The sequence below is a fragment of the Chamaea fasciata genome, unplaced genomic scaffold, assembly GCF_029207755.1.
Source record: "Chamaea fasciata isolate MVZ Bird 193981 ecotype frontalis unplaced genomic scaffold, bChaFas1.0.hap1 SCAF_2, whole genome shotgun sequence".
NCBI classification, from domain to species: domain Eukaryota; kingdom Metazoa; phylum Chordata; class Aves; order Passeriformes; family Sylviidae; genus Chamaea; species Chamaea fasciata.
Genome location: NW_027094087.1, coordinates 74,026,115 through 74,049,724, shown reverse-complemented (window position 1 = coordinate 74,049,724; position 23,610 = coordinate 74,026,115). Strand labels below are relative to the sequence as shown.

Below are 23,610 nucleotides of genomic sequence, written 5' to 3'. Positions count from 1 at the left end.
TCTTTTGAAAATGTATAAATACGTGATAAAGAGAGTAAAGAAGATGGAGCAAAACTCTTGTCCCTGGTGCCATGACAGGACTCAGTGGGCACAATGTGCAAGAAGCACAAATAGAAATACAATAGCTAAAAAATGTCTGCTAGGAGTGCTCAAGCGCGGGAATAGTTAGCCCAGGGAGTCAGTAGAGTCTCCATCCTTGGAGACATTCCAATATAAACCAAACTTGGCCTTAGGAAACTTGCATGAAGTGAGTCTGTTATGAGCACAGGATTGGTCTAGATGATTTTCAGGGACCTGGTTGAACTGGGTAATACTCTTTTTTATATAAATTGCTTTTAAGAGAAAGATTATCATAAACAGCTTCTTTTCAACATAAAGTATTAAAAAAAGAAAACATGACTTTATGACTATACAGGTGTTTTTAAAAAACACAGGTAAAATATTACACAAAACTCTTTGTTAATATTCAGATCTACAATCAGTGGCTGATCTAATACAAGATACCATAAATATTGCTATATTCACCAGATCCCTTATTCCAGGCCTGTGAGTGGGGATAAATAGATGGCAATGAGATACATATATCAAGCCAGAAATAAGCAGTTACCAAAGACTGAGAAACGATATTACCAAACTAATCAGCATAAATGTCACATAATTGGCCATTGCTGTACATCCTGCTCCAGTTGTGTCTAAAGTGCTGCCATCGTTGGTTTGATGGATTTGCTTTACGTCACTGTGGTTCGTCTTGTCTGGCATCCCTGCTGAGACAAATAAGAAAATACAGCATGATGCATGCCTTGTCACTACTGGCAACATATTATAGCTAGAAAAATTTAAATATCCTCAGCACACAAACTGTCACAGTTTGGTTTCTAATTCTCAAGTTACTGCCAAATTCAAATGCTCTATAATTGCATCTAGAAATATGCACTATACTATGTGGCTATTCATCGTTGAAAGCACTTTTGAGGTCTGCCAGCTCTGAACAAAGTTGTTCTTGTAGAAATACACCTCAACAAACATTTGCAGACTGAAGTGAACAGTTCTGCAAGTCCCAGTAGTACCTAAAAGTCCACTGCTCACATATTTCTTGGATTTGAAGAAAAAAGGAAATAATTTAATGTGAAATTTCTTGTGTCTGGCTCCCAATATTATTGCAAAATAATGTATAACTCATGGAAGGTATGCAGAAAAATATAGTTGTTGCTATATAAAACCTCCATTTTGGCACAATTGAAACAGACTTTACAACATTATAAGAAAAAAGTCTAAAGCTAACTTTAAACAGGAACCCTCTTACTGAGTTCCCAGCTGAATATTTGTACTTTTTTTTTTTTGTTTGTTTGTTTGTAGTTTTTTTTTGTTGTTGTTTTGTTTTGTTTTGTTTTGTTTTGTTTTTAACCAGGATAAATATTTTTTCCACCTCAAAACAGTACTCTTATGGAACAAGGATGTAATCACCCGTTATATTTGCTCTGCCTGGTTAAACATCAGAAACAGAAGGTCTTGGAGAAACACTGAAATTTGGTAGCATTGTCAGCTGCTTGTATCTGCTATGCATGCTTGAAGACTAACTGTCTTATCCCATATAATAACTTGTGGCATGCCACTATCAATCAAAATTAACAAGTCTAAATTCAGTGTTATTACATACAACAAATATTGACATTGTAATTACACTGAGACTGAAAAAAGCTTCATATAAAGCAAAGTCAATATTTATGTAATTAGGTCAATACATATATAATTCAGAAGGTAAACTCTATTGCTGGAACAGCAGCATTAGAAAGAAGCTCAGCTCTACTGAGCTGATATATTGATTTTACAGTCTGAGTTTCTGCATCAGTATTCATTGTTTAGGTGCTTCTTTCCTTTCTGTATCATTAGGAAAGATGAATAAGCTAGTGAACTTTTTATTTATTATTCAAAGTGACTATAACAAAGTATAAATATTTTAGTCATGGTGTTCTTCGTAAAGCTGGTTTTACAGAAGCTGCAGTGGTCAGTCATTCTCAAAAAGAGAAATTTTTTTTGGCACTTGCATTAAAAGTACCCTTTTCTCTAAAAGCAGTTTGAAAGCTGCTTTTTGTGAACTTCTGCTCTATGTACTCAATTATCTTTCCTGCAGCCTTGAAAAAAAAGCATTAAGGGAAGAGTCAGCTAAAGTCAAACATGCTGTCTGAAAAAACCTGCTGGACGCTTTCTGAAAAAAACCTGCTAGAATGAATTAATCTTCTTTGCTGCTGTACTAAACAGTATACCTGCTATTTTGTGTGGGTTTATCAGTCTTATTCTCTTGCCTGGAATTTGTGAAAATTAGGTGTATGAGTACAATGCAAGTGGACATATAAGAAGGAGGAATGACAGAACCGATGTTGAGAAGGATGGAATACAACTTTTCCTCATCCTGTACTTTCAGTAACCTGTGTAGAAAAACATCAGTCAATCAATGCTCCACTGAAAGTATTTTGAGTGGATCATCACTATCATGATATATCAAGGGTTTTTTCCCAGGGAAGTTTTGTTCAGTACAGCAAAAGCAAAAAAAAAAATTGTTTTTATATTTTTTTCAGAGTTCTAGTGAGGTCATCTCATATTTAAAAAGACTAATTTCAGTAGACAGTGAAAAATTCAACTCTTGCCTACACAATAAAGGAGTTCAACAAGTGCTATAGGTATAACAAAGTAGATTTTCCCAGTGTATTTACAGATATGCTATCAGAGTAGTGAAAGACTGGGTCTTATGCAGAACATAAATTATAAAAGGCAATGAATATAAAAATGAAAAATATTCTTAGATCTTGCGGTTGAAGAAATAACCAGCTTCCGCTGAATGTGTTTTGAACATGAAGACAATGTGACTAGATAATTATCAGTGACTGGATAGTCAGAGGTAATTTCTAGTGAAAATTTAATTTACAATATAATGGAAAATAGAGATTTCTTTTGATGGAATTTTTCTTTTCTTTTCTTTTCTTTACATCCTCAAATGAAAACTGCTGACTTTGGAAGTTCCCATGAAAGCAGTGTTATAAAAAAAAGAAAAGTTCAAACCTACCTATTTATTTTCCTTTGACCAAAAAAATGCCGTAAATCATTATGTATAATCTCCAATCTTAAATGAATACACTATTAGAACTGTAGTGTAATCATACATCAAACCTGTCTGTCACCTATTCAGCCCCGTAAGTCTATGCCACACTTCGACTTTATTGAAATAAGAAGTCCAGAAAATACGTATAAATATCATCTGGTGAAAAAAAATCACTGCAAAGAAAAACACTCGTTTAAAATAGCCTATTTGAACAAAACTGTGCTATGTTGCTAGGGTTTTTTTAGGTAATTCTAATAAGTATAACTATAGATTTATTTCCTGCACCTAGCCTACCCTTTTTATTTAAATTAGTAGGTTCTGTTTTCCATGATGAATAAGGATTTAAAATATTTATATCTTTAAACATATATTCCACTTTTCATATGTCATAATCTGTAACAGAAACGATCCTTTCCTGTAAGTGAATTTAACTTTCATAATTCACAGTATATTGCAATGAGAGATATCCAATAATTTTTTGCAGAACAGACCAGAAAGGAAGCAAACTTTTTTTGGTTTTAGCCTCCTCACATGACTGTAGCTGGAATTATGTTACAGAGAAGGCATTTAAATTTCCCCAAGTATTTTAAATTATCTTTAATAGATGACTAGTTTAGTAATAAAATCATACTAGAACTAATATTTTAACTGAAAAAAATGGTAAAATTCAGAAGTCTCTGATTCAGAGGGATTTTTTTTTTCTGATGAAATTTATCATTTCAGCAGAGCAGAAGATAAATAGCTTGGGAATTAAAATCCAAATCCTATGTTTGCATAAGTCTATGTAAAGCAAAACTGACAAGTATCACAGACATGTCCCCAGCATCATGTATAAATAGCTGCAATTTAAAGTATTGGCCTGCTCTGGTTTAGAAAAAAATAATCAGAAAAAGAATTTCTGCAAACATTTTGATTAATATTACAGCATCTCATTATTGTATAACAGCTGCAGAGTATTTCTAAAGCTTTTTAACATGTTCTAAACATATTTAAACATGTGAGAGGCAATGGTACTGCCGGCTTTGTGAACTGACCTGTCATGCCTTCCAGAAGACCTACAGCAACAATAGTCTTTCCTTCCAGTATTCAGCAAGAACCTTTAGCCTTGATTTGAAAAGTCAAAACTATAGTCATGGGAGGTTTTCATTTGATACAGAAGTTTTCTATTCAGATTGTCAAAATATTACAAAAATGGGCAATGACTTTGGAGCAGTAGATGCTTGCTTAGCAAGGGTCATATTGGGACTTCAAGAATTTTAAAGGTTTTAAATGGAACATCATCTGACAATGGCCTACCTTGAAACCAAGCCAGAAGATGTTTGTGTGAGAGCAATCTAACCCTAATCTAACCCTTCCTGTATTATCTTCTTTCTGCTGAGCAACATAGAATTATCACAGGTTTTCAAGGGAAACTGAGGGTGCCAAATGAGCTTCTGTCAATATCGCCTTGGACACAAACCCAGACGATTTAGAGAAGAGGAAGAACTGGATTTCTCTATGTGCAACATTCTTTTGTTCTGGAAGATCCAAAATATGGCTTTATGGAATCAGATTTTTCTTTGAGCCTCAAATATGAGGAAAAAATTATTTTTAAAGGATGGGACAAGGGTTTAGATGGGGAAAATTGTAATATTTCTTTTAAAAGACAGCACTGTGAAGTTGTAGGCAAAATTCTTCTTAGAAGAAAAATAATTATTAAAATAATATTCAATAGAAATTTCAGGATCTTTTAAAGGACAAACTGTGGAGAAAAACACCGATAACTAGACGAAATTCTGTTCCTAAACTTGTAAGAAGGATCATGAGGAAGCATTAATTTATTTTAACAAAAGAAAAAAAAAGAGAGAAAAGAGGAGAAAAATAAGCATTTACTTTGCATTACCTTGCATTTTCATTTCATAAATTAAAATGACATATTAGTTCCCAAAACTTTTTATTTGATTGGCCAATATTTTGCCATCTGGAATTTCTTAAAGCTTCAAATGGGTGTCTCCTCCTTTTATTTCATGGGAGTTTTTTCTCCAGGTTTTATTCCTAACTACCCAATATCATGAAAATGTTTCAAAACATAGCCATGGTAACTAAATCACAGAGCTGTGCTTAAATACCTCAGAAACTTTTCTGTTTATAGATAGTGGTTCCTATTTAAACTTTTATTTGCTACTTTAAAAAATATTTATATATATTCCTCTACAGAACAGTAGCTATGTGAGAGAAAAAAACCACTGAGTATATGTCAGATCATTCTCCAGCTAGAGTATTTAAGCCATTACTCTTAAATATGTCACACAATATTTAAGAGTATCCAGTGCATAGAAAGAAAAGTAGAAACAATGGACTATCTCCATTATTGTTAGTCAAAGACTCTTCCATGTGATGTTCATGTTGGCCATGAAGTCCTAATGAGGGGAGGAAAAGATGTGTGGAAACTCTCTCATGTGGGGTACCTGGAAAACGACTAATTTCTGGAGGCTGCTTCCATGTTTTTATGACTGCATCTATACTTGGAAAACCTAGAGGATGTCCCTAAAAGGAAAACATATGCTATATGCCCTTTTTATAGTACACATAGAACAGTGTGTATATTTACCCTCTTCAGGAAATACATTTTTATGATTTAATGCAATTTTTTTCCTTTCAGTTACACAGTTTAGGTGAAATGGAAAAGAGCAATATTATTGGAATGGATGACAGCAGAGATTCCTCCCAACCTCAGCTATGATCCTATGAGTGTTAAATGTTTCACAATTCAGCACTAGTCATGAACAATCAAAAAACCCCACTGGATTTAATTAACACATAGTACAGAAGAAATGAACCTACATTGCTTTGTCATTCTTTGACTACATAGTGAGAAATATGTGAGATATTTCTGCTGAGAATTGAGTCAGGAATCAACCTGGTGAGAAGTGTATCTTTCCTTTATTTTATATAGTTTTCATTTAATGAAGGAGAAATTAGGAGTTGATCCACAGAGGTTAAAGAAATATCAGAATTTTCAAGCATTTTTTTCCAATGACGCTTTGGGTATCTTTATGTTTTAATATTAAATAAAAATAAATAATATAGCATTACATATATTTTTGTCATATATGAGTTATAAATCAGCTCACTCAGGTGACTTTCTTAATACTTCAAACTTGTCTTTCAGTGAAGCTCCATTTGCTACAAGATTCATAAAGAAAGAGGATTCAACTTTATTAATTTAGAAAAAATGAGACTTTTTTCATAATGCAACCTACTGTTACACGAACATACACGTGTTTCCCTATCAATGCCCTATCAATGAAACCAATGAATTACACGGAAAAGAGCCTTCACTTATACTGAAATTGCATGATATATGACAGTGTTTATTCCTATCAACTTGTGCCTTTCTGTTAAATCTAAAGTCTTACTTCGGGTGCAGTCTCATAGTGTCAAATTTTGAAATCAAAATAGATTTTGACAAAACAGTAATGACTCTACTTTACTATTTGTGTCTACCTGTGACAGTTGCCTGATGTTTTGAGTTTGAAGGTAAATAAATATAGTGAAAAATTAAAATAATGACCCCATTGGGACCTCTAACTTATGGCATCTAATGATTAATGTTTGTCTTGGACCACAGGGAAATTGATTATCTTCATACAGTAGAGTGAATATTTCTCATAGAGACTTCTACAGCCCCTTTACCTTGTGCAAGAAGGAATCAAACCAAAAGCAATGAAAAACCAAAATTAAAAGGCAACACAACAAGATAAAAATGTGTTTACATTCTCTCAGTTGTATGAGATCACTTTAAATATGAAGGTCAGAGTCCTCAAATACATCCATTAAAAATAATTCAGTACACTATTTTAAAATCACAAATCAGTTCATACTTTGGGAGAGCATAATTTCATCACTTCGCTGTGTTGTTTACACAGTTCAGTTTGTGTCAGAAATGTTAAGCAAGTGTGAGCACCTCCCCAAATGCAGCATAAAGTAGTATCGTGTTGATGCTGAAGTGATGAGCTTAAGAAGATGATAAGAGATGGTATGTAAGGGGCAAATAATTCCACTTAGCTCTTGGTATCTGTATAGTCTACATTTACACCTTGGGTTTATTTGGTTAAACACATCTGCCTACAGGCATTTTAGGAGTAGGGAAGAGAGGTATCACATTTGGCACACAGCTGCTTGTCCAAAAGCAGCCTGATTCTTATAAAACCCTTGAAGGATGTCTTGGACGTCTTAGAGCATCTCTACTGACTTTTGACCCTTCTATTTGGACAACTGAATCAAAGTTAGTTACAGCAGCTTGCATTACAGTGGATGCAGAGAACTAGGGAAATACAGAAGAAGGAGGTAGAATACTCAGATGTAGATATTTGGTCTGAATTTGAACAGACAAACCCTACATTTAGTTGCATAACAGGTTCAACACTGAGTGACCAGTGAGTGTTTTCCAGTGTATACCCTACCATCATGCTTTATATCTTTGATGGAAAACTAAATGTTTTATCATGTGGCTGTGGCAAATGGATTGCACTTCAGAAATTCTAGGTAGAAAAATAAATAATAAATAATAAATAATAAATAATAAATAATAAATAATAAATAATAAATAATAAAAAAGTGAAATACTGATCAAGTTCATGGGGTTTTTTTCAGCTGTAGTAGTATATTTTCAGTTTTATACCTAAACTCTTGCCTTTAATCAATTTTGGTTTCAGTATCTGGTGCTGAAGGGCAGGATCAAGGGCTGCATACTGCCATGAAAATCGTCAATATCTGATGTATGTAAAAAACATTTATGAGAAGCCAGTACTTCATGAGAGTGTTTCCTGTTAAAGTACAGAAAGCGTCATTGCAGCTACATTTACATAGTTAAAAATGTGTCCCAGAAGGAGACTCTTCAGGCAAAGTGCTGTTGAGTGGCTTATGCCTGCTGCGCTCAGGGTCAGCAATACCTAGAAGAAACTGCTGAACAAACCTCCTCTACATGGTACAATGCCTTGCATGTCTTTTAAGCCACACACAGTGATCTCCCAGGCTCAGAGATCCAACTATCATTTTGTTTATCTGCTTTTAGTTCCAACTGTCTGAAATAAATATGAGGGCTGTGCTGCAACCCACCAGGTGGTGTTTTTATAACATGAAACTGAAGGAACGCATTACAAGCTCTGGGATATGATATCCAGGCAAGGGAAAGTGTTTGAAAATAAAAAGCCTGCTGTTGAGGGACTCTGCAGGGCAGAGAAACCCAAGCCTTCAGCCGTCTGGTTTGTGTTGCCATTTGGAAGCAGTCCCTGGAATGAATTATCCACAGAACTTGAAGTTTATTTTGGAGTGACCAAGATTATTTTCCCTAATGCTCAGCCATGGAGAGAACAAACATCCATGAGATGTGGGTAAGAAGAACTGAAACCAGGAGAAAACTCACAAGCTAAGTTACTTGAAAATGTAGACATAGCCAGTGAAATCACTTAAATTTGGAGTGTTCCTTAGTATCATAAGAAGGTTCTATAATGTGATATAAAACCTAGCAGCAAATTCTTGATGTCTCCATAAGTCTCACCTCTGCAATTGGCCAGTCATTTCTTTCAGTGAAATGTAGTCATTGAGTTTTCATTACTGTTTCTAAGTAGCACATGCAACCTGTATCAGATCCCAAGGAGAACTCTTGAGTCCCAAAAAGCTGAACCTGAGCTGTATGCTACAAGGTGATGTGGAACAGGAATCATGCTCTCATGCTCACTTAGAAGCCAAGCTGACTGAATAAATACTGAATAAATTTTCTGTAATATGTAATAGGTACTTATTTGGAGGAAATAATTTGATCTAAAATCCTCCTTTTTTTTTTTTTTTCTTTGTATATGCTAACAATCACTGTGATAATACACAAACCAACACAAATAGCAATTTTAACTGTACAGGGAATATCAAGATGCAAGTAATCTCACATACAAACAAAGGAATAGTATTACTGTTATTGTTACAAACCAATTAAGAAACCTGCCTAATGGTATTAGCTAAGAAAATTCTGCATGGTTAACATTATATTAGGAAATGAATTCAACATATCATGTTTAACCGTGCATATTTTATGAAATCTGTATATACAAGAAATAGAGTGTAACCAATGATCTTACTATAAATCTGGAAAGTCATTTTAACTAAAAGAGCAGCAGACATTAAGTCTCTAGTCCAGTATTTGAAAGTTTTCTTTCAAAGTTGACAGTGGCATTTGTTTCACATTATACATTAATGAACTCAGTATTTCCATTGAGAAAACAAAGCTTTTATGAGTTAATGTAACACAAACAAATGGTGTCACAAACCAAAGCATTTCCATTTGTTTCACATTCTTAAGAACCAGAAAGTGATAGCATCATTTGTTGAAATAGCTAATAAGTACTTTTTAACTTGTAGGTCAGTTTTAGCATAAATAAAATACATGTTAAAAGTATATTGCTAAAATAGCACATCTTAGGTGTCTAAAAGACCTGGGTTTATTTTCCATACAGAGACCAAAAATAACTATGCCTGAAATAGAGAGAAGCCCAGTAACCTTCATTAGATCTATTCCTATTGGTTTCTTGGGCCATAGTTTCTAAATCCATGTTCATTATAAGACATGTTCATTATAACTTCAAGGCTCTAAGGTGCTGGAATCAGCATTGCCAATAATGCCTGTTTTAAATGAAGAAATCCATCTTTTCAATCCTTTTCTCTATTGAAGGAGTTTTAACCTTTATCATTAACCTATGCAAAGGCTTTTTAATCAATACAAAATTAAAATAAGGCTAAAGTTCCATAAATCAGTCTGTGTAAAAGTAAGCAAATTCTTCATTCTCTGAATTTTCATCTAATTAGTATTAGTTTCCTTCCTATGAGTCAGATGTCCAGATGTCCCATATAAATTACTGTCCCTTGAAACAGTTTATCCATTTTTTTTTATTTTGCTGTAGGAGATTTATAATCAACAATTCTGGTTTATACAGAACTACCATACAGAAGAATAGAAGAAAGAGATGGATTTGAACTGAAACTCATGAAACTAAAACCTAATATGTGAACTTGGTTTGAGAAAGAATGTTAGCAGTTATGGTCACTAAAAAAATGACCTGTTTTTCAATTTTTTTTTTTTTTTAATCATTCAGATTGCCCTGATTTATGGCCCAATTTCACTGTAGCAGTTCATTATTCTACTGTTTGTCTGTATGCTGTTTCTAAAATGAAAGTAGGAAAAGAAAATCACTATTTTCTGGAAAATAAATCTGAACTAAAACAATTTCCATTGTCAAGATGTTGAAGTAACTTGGTGTTTTTTTCAGCTCAGTCTACCTAGAATTCCAGTCATTCCAGTCATTCCACTCTCTGTTAAAAGAAACAGTCTACAGATTATCTTAATCCCCAAAATACTGATACATTAAATAGTTAAGTTTTCTTGAAAAGCAAATTCAATGACACATTGCCACAATTTACAACTATTTAAGGCAGAACTTTTTACAGTCATTTCCTTATCATGCCTGCAGATGGGAGATATTTTACTCCCATCCAAACCTGTTGCCGTGCATTGGCACATTTAAGACCCCCCTTGTGAACCTGTTCCCAAAGGTGAGTGATCAGATCTGTGGTTTTTGTTGATGAGTTGGTTCTACTGCGTCTTGAGCTCACTTTTAAAACCACCCCACTGTGGGATCTAGTATGTGTTGGGAAGAGGAAGAAGGACCATGCTGTTATAATTTGGAAAAGAACTTAAGCTGTCAACTAATCATAACATTGTAATGCACCCAGAAACAGACTGAGAAAATGTAAAATCTGCTGTTGATATCTGACTCAATCCCACATCAAAGACTGGATTACTGACTAAAAAAGGAAGTGTGGAGCCGTAAAGAAAGCAAATGTCCTCGTCTCCATTCCTTCACTGTAAACAAAAGCACAGCTTGTCTCCTTATAAATAAAAATGAAACACAGAGATTCTCTTCAGTTGCTGCTTTCTCTTCCTCTCTAGGTTTACTTTTGGTTCCACAAGTTTTATCTAAGCTACTATGTTTAAAATATATCAAAAGCATAGAACTGAAAAGAATAAATTTTCCAGTATCTTTTTAGAAATTCATTTTCTAATCAGATTATGAAGTTTTAAAAAACAGTTTTTCACAGAAATGTTTCCTCTCTGATTTTCATTTCTGAGACAGTTCTTTCTGGCAGAGCATTTCAATTTCTTTCAGGCAAGATGAATGTCACTGATAAATTCTGTGGCGCTTACTGATGAATATTGACCTGCATCCCTCAGTGTGTTTAGTGTTATGAAATGCCATAGGAAGTCTTGTGTCTCAGTGCATCCCACAGGTACAAGATCTTTGATCTGAAGTCACTAAACACAAAGAGCTAAACATCAAAATATGTGACTTTAAGTTCAGAAATAACCACCGAGTGATTCAAAGAACCAACCTGATATCTGCAGCAGTTTAACCTCTCCCTAGGAAAGCTGGCCTTGCAGAATTCATGTAAATATATAGGTTTCACATAAATATACAGCTCAAATTCAGCAACACATGAATAGTGCTGCTTCTGTTTTGCTCCCAAGCATCCATCCCTGAACAGAAAATAACTGCTGATCATCCTGTGCTCCCACAGCCTAGTAAGGCTGACCATTGATTTGATGTGGCTGTGGTTGACTGACTGGATGGAAGTAGTTACCAACTAAAGCAAGATATCAGTCTCTGGGCTAGCAGCAATGCAAGTAATGTAATAACAGGTCTAAACACAACATGTCAGAAAGAGGAAAAGAAATATTGAGGGAAAAGGATTATTTATTTGTTTCCCAGATTGGTAGTGTGGACACTTGGGAAGCCAAAATGAAAAGAAAACCTATACGACTTCAAGAGTTTCATCTTAAAAGTATGTAAGTCGTGCCTGATCCTCTCTTCTAACAGACTGCCCATCTATGTTACCTCAATTTATTAAATATAATTAGGTAAAATATATACCTAAATATAAACAAAGAAGCAACTGCTATTTCAGGTTAATTTGAAAATTTATATATATTTTTAAAACTGTATTTTAGTCACAACACAGATCTTCAAAGAAAACAGGAACACAGATGGATGAGAAACAGCTGAACTTTCACAGTTTAAGTTTTTAGCCTGAAGATATTGATCCAAGAGAGAAAGAATTGAGTAAATAATGGATGAGGGCTGAAAAGCAAAGAGAAGAGAGAAAGGTGACCTCTATTTAAAGTAATTTTGTGTGGACTGTAAGTTAAAGACATTGTAAGTTTGCACTTAAGCTGAGCTGTACCATTGTCAGTGAGAAGGTATGTCAAAGTACAAAAAATGCTTTTTCCATGCACGGGTGAGTCATGGGAACTAAAGGCATACACTGCATCAACAGACTACCACTGACTCCTTCACCACACTCCTCTTTCTTGTGAAGTATCAGCATGTGGCAAAAGAAGGGGAGATGGTTACAGTGACCTTGGCAGACAACATATTCACCTTTTTCTTCTTCTTGAAGAGAAGGAAAATTAGATTCAGATCCATAGACAGTGCAGTAGAGAAAGTTTTGCCAGAAGCCTCAACTCAGAAATCTACAAATGTATGCCAGATTACCTGAGAAAAACAATTGGCAACCCAGAGTTTGTTACCCTGAGTTTTATTTAAGTTGATGTGCCTGCCTTAGCAGAACCATCACTTCTTGGGAGTTAATAGGGAAGGGAATCATTCCAGTGGAGTAAAGCTTGGACATGAGGTAGTTTAAAGCACGAAAGCTCTTTGTGCCCTGAAACTGCTTTTGTTCTTCAGTAGTTTTCTTCTAAAAAATGGGAGCTGAATAATGAGAGGTCTGCTTTACCGACAAAGACAGGTTTGCTTTTGAGTCTGATACCAAGGATCCATGATTTCATGGAGAGATTAAAGGTCATGGCATAGGTTTGGGTGTTTGTCCAAAACAAAGAAAGTAAAACCTGGTTCAAATTCTTCCTATTTCTAGCAGTACGAACAGTTCTAAAGTAAAGTATCTTCTGAGGGCAATTGGATCTTTCTCTGGATCTCCAAATGGCAAGTTCTCTCTTCCTCTGAAGAAAATCAGCCTTTGTGTAATGTGAAGAATTGGAGTGTCTGGTTCCTAAAGCAAAAAAATATATAGGCTCAGTCTACAGTGAAAAAACCCTTCACCTTCAAAAAAGTGAATTAATTACCTAGATCTTCTCTTACACACTCATGTGTTAATATAATTCCTTGTTTACTCCAAAGCATTTGATTTTGGGAAGTTAGGTTTAGCCAAGTTAAGTGTTTGGTTTATTTTTTTTTTTTAATTTTACCAATTTTACAGATATATATATGCATATATTTAAAAGCTTTTGGCAAACTTAGCCACAACTTAAGGTAAAGCAACAATGGAAACATTAAGAAAAATAGGCTACTGAACTGTTATCATCAACACCTACAATCAGTGTAAGAAGACCAAGACTGAACTTACACAAACTAGATATTTGGCATAAAAAGATGGAAATAATTCATGACTAAAGAGGCAGAATTGGAACAGAATGAATGCGTTCAAAAGCTAATGTAAGTTAAACAACAAAGGAAATTCTCCAAAAATAGTTCAGCAGAATAAGCAGATGGGATAAACCGCTGAAAATGCCGACTGTAGGTTTTTAATAAGTCAATGAAACTAGAAGTCTGGGAATGTCACGTTAGCTTAAGTGGAAATCATGACATCTCTTCCCTTGTGGTGTGCCCTCTTCCTAAGCGCTCCCTCTTTTTCCTTCAGCCTCATGGATATAGCATGTCATGCTTCTCCTCCACACAGGAGGAGTTCCAGGACATGTTCAGCACACTCCAGTCATGCTCCAGTGGTTTCCTCAGTCAACAGGGAATTAGGGAGCAGCGGAGACTCTCAACGTTTGTAGCAGGGTGAAAAGTATCAAATTGCAACACCCTCCCAGACATCAGATCAAGATGGTGTCTCCTCACTTTGCCAAGAAAGATATCAATAAACAGCTCTAATTTTGGGAGCAGAGCTGTAAAAAGGTGAAAGATGAGATGAGATTAAATCTAAAAATGAATTTACTGCTCTGTCCAGCTGGGCACTGAGGGTGACCCTAGCACAGGCCATGATGGTTCTTGTGGGGTGCTGTCCTTAGCACCTGAGAAGTCCTGGGTTGGTGACTGTACCAGTTTCTGAGCAGTGCTAATCATACCAATGCAAATTGAGGTATTAAATCAGACCAAGGTCCATCCAGGAATACCAGTCAGGAGCAAGAGCAGGAAACTGTGCCAGAAACAGGGCTAGAGAAGAGGTTTTCTTCAACATTGGCTTGGGGCCATTCAGGGGACAGGACTAGAAATTATTGTACCTGCAGCATAGCTCACGTAAGGTCTAGGTGCACAAAACAGAGCTGCTCTGGGGCTCTTGAGCCAAGAGGGCATGGGTGGGAACCACAGGGGTGGCTACTCAGGACTATCAAGGCTTGGAATGGGGAACATGGTTAAATTTCAGTAGCAGCTGCCTGAAAGTAGTTCTTAATCTGTGTGATTTCCTCAGCACCCTCATCTTTGACCCTGAGATCTCATTTACTTTCCAGAGGGCTGCCTGACCCTACAAAAGGTTCTTGTTCTGCTTGTGCCTCTGAATAGGGCACAGGCAACACAGTTTGGATAAGCAGTTGGTACAGTGCCCCTCACACAGCAGAAGTCTCCCTCCACTCCTCATGGTGCAGGCAGCCATCTCAGCCCTCTCCCTCTGCATTATGGGCTTGAGAAGACGGACAGGTAGCTATAAAGCCAGGGAATTCCTGCTGGCGTTGGGAGTGTGTGCCAGAAGCTGGTAGGGCACTCTCTGAGGAGCAACTGACAGTGCCTTACACTGATTCCACCAAATGGGCAAAAGAACACAATCCTGTAAGAAGATGCCTGTCCATTAGAGCAGAACCACTGTAATTCCTCACATTTATGCATAACAAGAGAATATTTCAATAGCCTGTTTAGTGAAATGCATGCTGATACTGTCACTAAACTGTACACCTGTCACTTGATCCAATCATCCCTTGCTGTAGTCCTTGCACTCCTCAAGCTTCTCTTAAATTATTCAGTCTGGATCTGGCTTGTAGTAGGACATATCTTTCATTGAGATTAAAGGCAGATGAATGTGTTGCAAATAATATAATGCCTCTTGCTTGATTACTCCCAGTCTTTCCTGAGGGAACTTATTCCTTAGTTCAAATCTTAAATTTCCTCTTAAAAAATAAAGGATTGAGATGAGACTATGCAGGCTTCTGCAGACAATGTTTTACCACACTAGTGAAAAGCATAACATTTTTGCAAACAAAATAAAACAAAAACCTCAATTTTCAAAAAGCATAATCAGGAATTACATCCCTATTACAATTTTTGGCTGGTGGAAATAAATCTTAACAATATTATTGTATCTTAAAAAATTAGGTACTAAATGACTTTAAAAAGAGTTTTCCTGGGAAAAACCCTATCTGAAAGACTATTTTTAAAAAATTGTGTAAGTTTTCTGCATTCTCAGGGATGTTTTTTGCCTTCCATGGCACATTGAATATTAGTAATAATGTAGTCAGTTTTCCAGAGGAAAAAAAAAAAGTGTGGAATTCATAATGCTTGAAAATATCAAATGGTGTACACAGAGGGAACAAAATTGCTGGACCTTACTGAAAGCAGAGAGATATCTTGCTGTTTAAACCTTTTATTGTCACAGTGATCAACTTGCCAGATGCAAACTATTTTTAGTGGCTTTCCCTGCATATGGAATGTGGAAGCATAAATAAAGGAGATTTTCTCTGCACAAGTGGTCTGATTTATAAATAGAGAGTGAATAACTAATACATTTAACACCATGTATCAATAAAAATCCAAAGGAAGTATGATTAGACATCGTTATAAAATTGTAATTTTAAGGACTGATTTAAATCTAAATGTAAAAAAATCCCACTCTTTACTTCTATATTTAGTGAATTTTACCTTGGTATTCTTTTAAACCCATTAGTAAAAGAATTTTTTTTTCATTTAATCGGGCACATAGAAGCTTCAAGAATAAAGTATTATAGATGCATTCTATTTTGACTGTTAAGTTATTTAAAAGTGCGTTTTGTTTTACACTTAAACTGTACCACGCAAAATAGCATGTTAGAGGCAGTGAGTCGGTCTCATTCAGATTTTGTCTGACATGAAAAGGAGTTGTAAATGGGAAAACGAGATATAAATAATTATACATTCCCAAGCATATTTTCAGATGACACATCTGGGCTGTGTATGGATATCTTGATAAACCAAAATTCATTTGCCTGCACTGTGCGCAAAATCAGACTAAATGATCAAAATGGAATCCTTTTAGCATAGACTTAATAAGCGATGTGCGGATTGAAATTCTCTTGAACTGGAATTAATACTTATTAGCCAGACTTCCACATTATCTCTTCAACTGAAAACTCCCTAATTATAGGGAGTCAGATATAAATGCTCACAAACAGGATAGCCTGAACTGGTGAACTTGATTTGACCAGACTCATGAAGGTAATTTTTAATTCTTGGATTATTTTGAAATATTTTTCTTTTTTAAAATTGAAAGTAATGCCAACATTTTCAATATGTATTTTTACCATAAATTTCTTACATTTACACATTTTGCTATATTTTGTTGAACTTTTATAGTTTGCAAGTGACAATAATCTTTCAAAAATATATATCTTATCACAAGAGACTGTTTTGTCAAGAGAACTTTTACATTAAAATGAATTCATAACTTCTAAAGAGAAATTCCTGAAAATAGGGCTTTAGTAGCTGAATGCTTACAGACACTTACTTGAAGCTCTACACTCAGCACTGTCCAAGTCCCCAAGCACCACCTAGGCACTAGAAATTCTGTGCCTTGTCTCTTCCCCATGCTTTGTATTCAGATGACATTTTTCAAAGTGTTCCTCTGAGCAAATACTTTCCCTGGAAAGATATTGTACCTCTGGGAGTGCAGGTGATTTTTGCAGGTTCTTTATAGGTGATAAGAACCTGAGAAACAGATGATTAAATATGAGAAGCCTTCTTCCATGACTATTGTGTCACTGTTCTACAGCTTTCTGTCTATTTTTAAAGGAGTATCTTAAAATAGTTCATCGTCTAAATGTTCAATATCAGTATTAAAATTTCAGCTAAACTGCGCTCAGCATTTTTTCCCTGTGGAGTGATTATGAAGGAAGAAAATGCAGCTACCCAAATCTGCATCTCCTAAACCACATTTTCAGCTTGTATAACAGAAGGTATGTAATTTATTATTGCTTTTAAAGTGTCTTTTCCAGTAAACTGTGACCCCAGCATAACAATGATTTATAACCTATCCCAGGTTTTCTGAAACATTTGGCTTAAATTGAAATGCAGCTAGAGGTGATCATTTGGCTTAAGAAGATTCTTTATGCTAATATGAAATAATTATTTTAGAATTCCCAGGCATATTTCCAGATATTTTTGAAGGGGAAAGAAACAACCACCTTCTTTATTAAAAAAACATAAAGAGAAAAAAAAGAGGCTATAAAATTGAGGTTACTATTAATATTAAAGGAGTTATATGTTGAGAAGGTGCAAGGTTGACATGATAACTGTTTGTGTTCACAAATGGTTTAATTATGGCTTCCCTCTACAACACTCTCCCCATAGAGAAGCAGTACAGCTATTTAGAGATGTTCTGCCCAAACATGTTTGCATGACAATCGGGAGACTGCAAACCCAGAAATTCTAGTCCAGTGATCCCTCTGCATCCACAGAAAGACCAGGAAAGCAAAGTATGTGCCACTAAGTCTGCTGTAAAATGGATTTTATCCACTTTTGAGTCCAGCAGTGATGGCAAGACTGGATTTACAAGGTCAATGATATACTGGCTATGTCCAAGCATGAAATGTGAAAATGCTGAAATTTTAGCCAAGCTTGCTTAGTGTAACAGAAAAGTTGTTTTTTCAAGAGAATTTTTTTAAAAAAAATCTCTATTGAATTCATTTTGTAGTTTCTTGACAAATTTATTCTTTTTTTGCACAACAGTGCTTAACTGATGTACAAGAATTATTAACAGATGGTATTTGTTTATTTACTGATTTAGAGACTGAGTGTTTGCATTTTGTTTTTTATTGATATCTAAACAAGAGAATTTCCTGACTATACTACTTCTGTTAAATGTAAAGAAAATCTGAAAAGTTAATTTAAGAAAGCTTTTATTTATCTGCACCATTTATGTAATTATTTATGAATGGACAATATTGAAAACAATTGTATTAAAAAGAACCGTTGCCTGTCCTGAATATCTTCTGCTCATAAAATATTTCCAGTGTCAGTAGAAAGCTGACTTCTCTCCAAGACTGGAATTCTTCTGTGATCTTTTAAAAACTGTAAAGTGTAGTAAAAATCAGTAATGTTTGGAGGTTTTCAGAATCTACTTAATTATTCAGAGAACAATTGTTTCAAAAATGTTTAGATTTTATCAGGTCTGCACTAATAATATCTAGCTCGAGACAGTACTTTGTCTCTCTCTTAGTAATGCTATCCAAACCACTAAAGCATCCCAAAGGGAGAAGAACTGGAAGAATTCAAAACTGTCATGAAGCAATTACTGCTGGGCAGACTGCTTCATATCCATGTGTTCAGCACATCTATTTCAATTTGTTTCTGGCAAGAAGGAATATAAAATTAAGGATTCACACAGAGGAAGAAACGGGAATAATATTCAATGATTTCAAAGTAGGCAATAAACCAATTTATCCAGCAGTACAACTACAGATACTTTCAACTGAATGTAATTATGTCAGAGCATCTGGAGGAACATTCTCAGGGCAAGAGGGATTTCTAATATTTAATACAGGTAATTGTGTAAATCTTTATATAACTTGCCTTCTGGGAGTACACTTGTACATTAGGCAAATTATATACCTATGTGAAAAGTTAATATATTTGGGTGAAGCTTTTTTCCACTTGTTTCAATTCTGAATGAAAGCAGATATAAACCCTCTTCAACTCGAATACAAATGTCATAGTTTTTCAGCTTTAAATGTTTTTCAGCTTAAAAAAATGCTGCATTTTTGTTTGGTTTGAGGTTGGGTTTTTGGCAGGATGGTTGGTTGTTTTGTTTGTAGGGGTTTTCTTGTTTGTTTGTTTGTGTGTCCTTGAGGAAGATAGGCTTTCAAATACTTACAGATTAAAACTGAGAAGGTACCTGTGTGCTTGCTGCTGAGCTGACTGTACAGATGCAATCAGAGGAGGCTGCTGGGGGCTGGCTACCCTGCCAGAGCATGAACAGCCCCAGCCAAGCCTCCTGTCTGTGCCAGATTTATAATGGGGACAGGAGTCCATCCACACTACAGAAATTGCACAGATAAGGGGAGACAGATGAGCAATCAAAAGGTTCAGAGCTTCAGATCTTCAAAATTATCCCAGATGATGGGTTCGATTTTGCCTGAACATTGAAGGCACCTTTACAGTCAGTAATGAAGTTAGTCTGACCAGTAAAGTTGCCTTGGAACCTTGACTACAGGCCACAGCTTTCAAAGAAATTGCTGAATAAAATACAGGCATTGCTGGCTGAGGTGGACAAATTTCCAATAGAAGGCCCTGTAACAGAGCAAAGCTAATAAATTGAAAATTTTCAGCTGGAAGATGTATTCATCTACAAAAAAAGCCCCACATTATGTGTATAACTTCTAGCCTCCAACATCCAAAGATCTATACCATGACACATGTAATTCCTGCATTTCCAGTACAGCACACCCAACCCAGTAACCTTGAATGTACTGGAAAAGATTGGTACAGGCTAACTATGTTTTAAGTACTGTTCAAACAATTTATCTATACTAATCTCCGAATTCCACTTCCCAGTATTGTTCCTGATTACTGTTGATTTTGCTGGTTGTCCAAGAACCCAGATGAGAAAACAGCTTCTTGAAGTTTTTCTTCTCAGTGCATGAGAGTTTATCATCTTTCAGAATATAGAGACACTAGGGAAAGATCATGACGGCCAGTCAATGTAATAAAAAGAAATGAAGTGTCAGCACGTGCAGAAGTAAAGCAAAGTACTTTGATAAGAAGGAAATCCTGATTCAAGTAAACACATTCTTGTGAGCATATCTGGGGCTGAATAAAGTGAAATAATAGCTCAGAAAAAGAGAAATGATTGACAAGTGGAATACGTTTGGGTCAAAAATATTTTAGATTAATAGAATCTTCAGAAATTATTTTAAGTTTTTGCAACCAGTATGGCTGTTCTCATATCCTGATGCCAAAGAATAGGATGTACTTTTCTGTCAGACCTCTCCAGCAACAAGAGCTTTCAGCTCTCGAAATTCCTGAACAAAGATACTAGACTTAGTGCTTTTAAGCAACCCTCTTGCTGATTCATCCATTTGAACTTAAACATGATACATGCTTTATATTTGTACATCTATTGCAGCTCTACTGTATTTCTAGGTGGTTTTGTGGTTGTTTGGGGTTTTTTTTTCCTTTTTTTTTTTTTTTTTTTTTTTTTTTTTTTCCCTGGTACATGTGCTTGTACACTCATTCCCTGCCAAATCATGAATGAGTACTGATATTTCATAAGAGGTACCTTAATTATTCCAAGCAGCCTGTTGCAGTTAAAAAGAATGGTGATGGAGTTGATGGGACACGTATTCTGAATGGAGCTCAGAAGAGAACCAAACAGGTTATGCTTTTACACATTACTTAGGCGTTTGCAATAGAGGCCTTGATGCATAAACCAGCAAGCTACGGTGGGAGGCCTTGCTCTTAGTACTGTAGAAAATTTCTGGCACGTAGAATGACACTTCATGGGAGAAACTAGGGCAAGGGATGAAATCCCTTAGGGAATAAACAAATTCCTAAGGCTTTGCTGATATTCTGTGCATCTTGAATGTGGAACCACTTGTCTGGCAGAATAGCAAAAGCACTCCTCTCCTGAATGTAGACACATCCATGATTCTGTTGCCTACATACAGTTAGTAAGGACTGTTTCAGGCACTGCTGGGTATCCTGCCTAGCTACTTACTGTCAGTTGAGAAGAACGGGGACTTCCTGTGAGATCTGCGTTGTACCTATTGGCCTTCTATCTTGGGCACTCCAGTATACCTCGCAAGATGTTATGTACCTATCAGTACAGACGTAGAAGAATCCCACTGTTTTTGCCTTCCACTCTGGTGTCAATCAAAATTGGTTTGGGTTGTCATCTCAACATGGTCCATCTATGCTTACCATCATTTAGAGGTATCATAGGTATTCCTGCTCTTTGACATGATTAGTTTGTAATTAGGCCTGCTCTTTGTCTGTGGACAAATCAATTTCTCTGAATGACAATTTGAAATTGAAACAAAGCTGTGTCTCATCCAGATGAATATCCAAATAAAGATTTATCAGAAGCAAACCGTTTCTAAATTTCTTCCAAGTCTATCAGTTCCAGTATCTGTCAGGGAGAATGTACAGTTCTGGTGATTGTCTGATGGCTGCTGTACTTGACTTTCATAAATGAGATTATAATTGATGTTGATGAAGCATTTAAAAAGTCATAAAAGAAAATAATATGCTGGTTGTCTGAAAATGCTAAGGTGGGCTTCTATTTTTCTTAATTTTTCAGATTGTTTCATAATTTGAAGATATTCACTTGCATTCATATGAAAGTGTGTACAGGAAGAGTGAATATCTAATGTTTCATGCATAACAAAAGGATTCTCTTTCATATATTTTTAGCTCATATTTTTCTCAGTCTGGGATTGCAATGAATGCATATAACTTTTTCATGTCTATAGTTTATGATCGGTTGCTATAAATCACACGTCACAGTCACAGTTATTCACTGCTATTAGTTAGAAACCTGGACTTTGTTGCCACTTCCTAAGTGGTATGTGATGACAATAGAATGAAAATGACATTATGATCTACATATGTTACTGACATCTGGGTTTTATTTTTATCCCAATACCATTACCTGTTAAGTAATTTTTTTCTGGACAGCTACATTGTGTCTAGTTAGCATACAAGTACATGAAGACATGATTTTAGGCACAATAATCAGGGATTGGTCATTCCATCTGTAACTGAAATTAATCCTGTCCAAAAAGTCTGGAAAAGAATGAGATATTTGAAAGTTCTTTCATTTTAGTGCTAATCAAAATAAACTGATACTTAGCAGAATTAGCACTGTTTCTACCAGAAAAAATTCCAAAAACTGTTAAGACCTGCATCCTGGTCATAATGACCTTCAATCAAAGTGAGTTTCAATTGCAAAGAACTAGATAATGGATGCTAGTGCATCAGAACAGCTCTACAATTCCTACAGCACATTAATGCTACATTCATCTCCTTCTGCAGGTTGTACCTTTCAAAACATAAAAAGAACATTTCTTTTGCAGGTCTATTCAATCTCCTTGTTTTCATGAGAACGTGTCTAGTTTAAACCATCCTATTTCACGAAAGTTCAGAACATACATTGTAACGACAAGACTGTACTCTTTAATCTAGACTTCATTAAACATTCTTTGCTAGTTTTATTATTCTTTTGAATTTTATACCTGCACAAGAAACATCTGTTTCTGTCTTTCCTTTTTTTTTTTTTTTTAACTACATTGTGATACATCTATTACAGTAACCAATTTACTTCCTGCTTTCTTCCTCCATACTGCATGTAAAAATATTGTGTGCATCAAGAACAGTGGCTAGTAGGACCATTAGGAGCAAAGTGAGCATCTTGTTTATTTTCTGCTCCAGTTGCTTTTACACATAGGTCAAACCTGTGTTTATAGTATTTTCTTCAATATTTCTTGTAAATTTAATCTCTGCAGGGGGTGAAATTTATTTCATTTTCCACTGTCTTACATACTATTTTACTAGAATCATGCTGATTTTAAGTGTATATGACATTTCAAGTACAATAGAATGCCTTTATTGAGATATCAAAATTTACATGTTTATTAAAACTGAGTACAGGTTTCTTTCTTGAATACTTATCAATTAAGACTGTGCATCCTTAATAATTCCAGCATGGAAATGCATATCTTGAAAGGAGCTTAATATTTTTTGCCATCAGATATTCACTGGTATTGGTAATGTCTTCTGTAATTAAGGTTTTTTGGACTTGTCATTAATAGTGGTAAGAGTCATTCTTGCCAGAACTGCGTTATTTATACTCAAAAATCTCTGAGCATTTACTGTAGAATGAAGTCCATTTCGATTATTTATTTGTAAGTATTCAGATAAATTATTCAAATATGTGTGAAAGAGACACCCATAAAGATATACATTGATTCCCAAACATTTGCACCTTTTTCATTTACATCTTCTCCTGTGGGATCATTAGTCAAGTTTGGTTATGAAGGGGTTTCACTAGCTAAAGAAATGAACATTTACTGTCTTGCAATGATATATTTTAAATTTTCCCTCTGCGAATCTGTAACTATGTCCAGTTACATAGTTTTGAGTAGGCTTATGTAGTAGAAAAGTCATTTTCTTCCATAATATTTCTGAAGAAAGCACTCCTTTGGTTCACCTTGTAACAACTAAACTCCT

General features: G+C 35.3%; 1 protein-coding gene across 1 annotated transcript in view; it reads right to left on the bottom strand.

Moving 5' to 3' along the window:
* Window positions 1-603: 603 nt before the first annotated feature.
* GPC5 (glypican 5) overlaps window positions 604-23,610 on the bottom strand; it is a 595,392-nt gene continuing 572,385 nt past the window's right edge. The window contains exon 8 of the mRNA XM_066176349.1: window positions 604-761. Within this exon, the coding sequence (XP_066032446.1) occupies window positions 604-761 (158 nt within the window). The remainder of the gene's footprint in view (window positions 762-23,610) is intronic.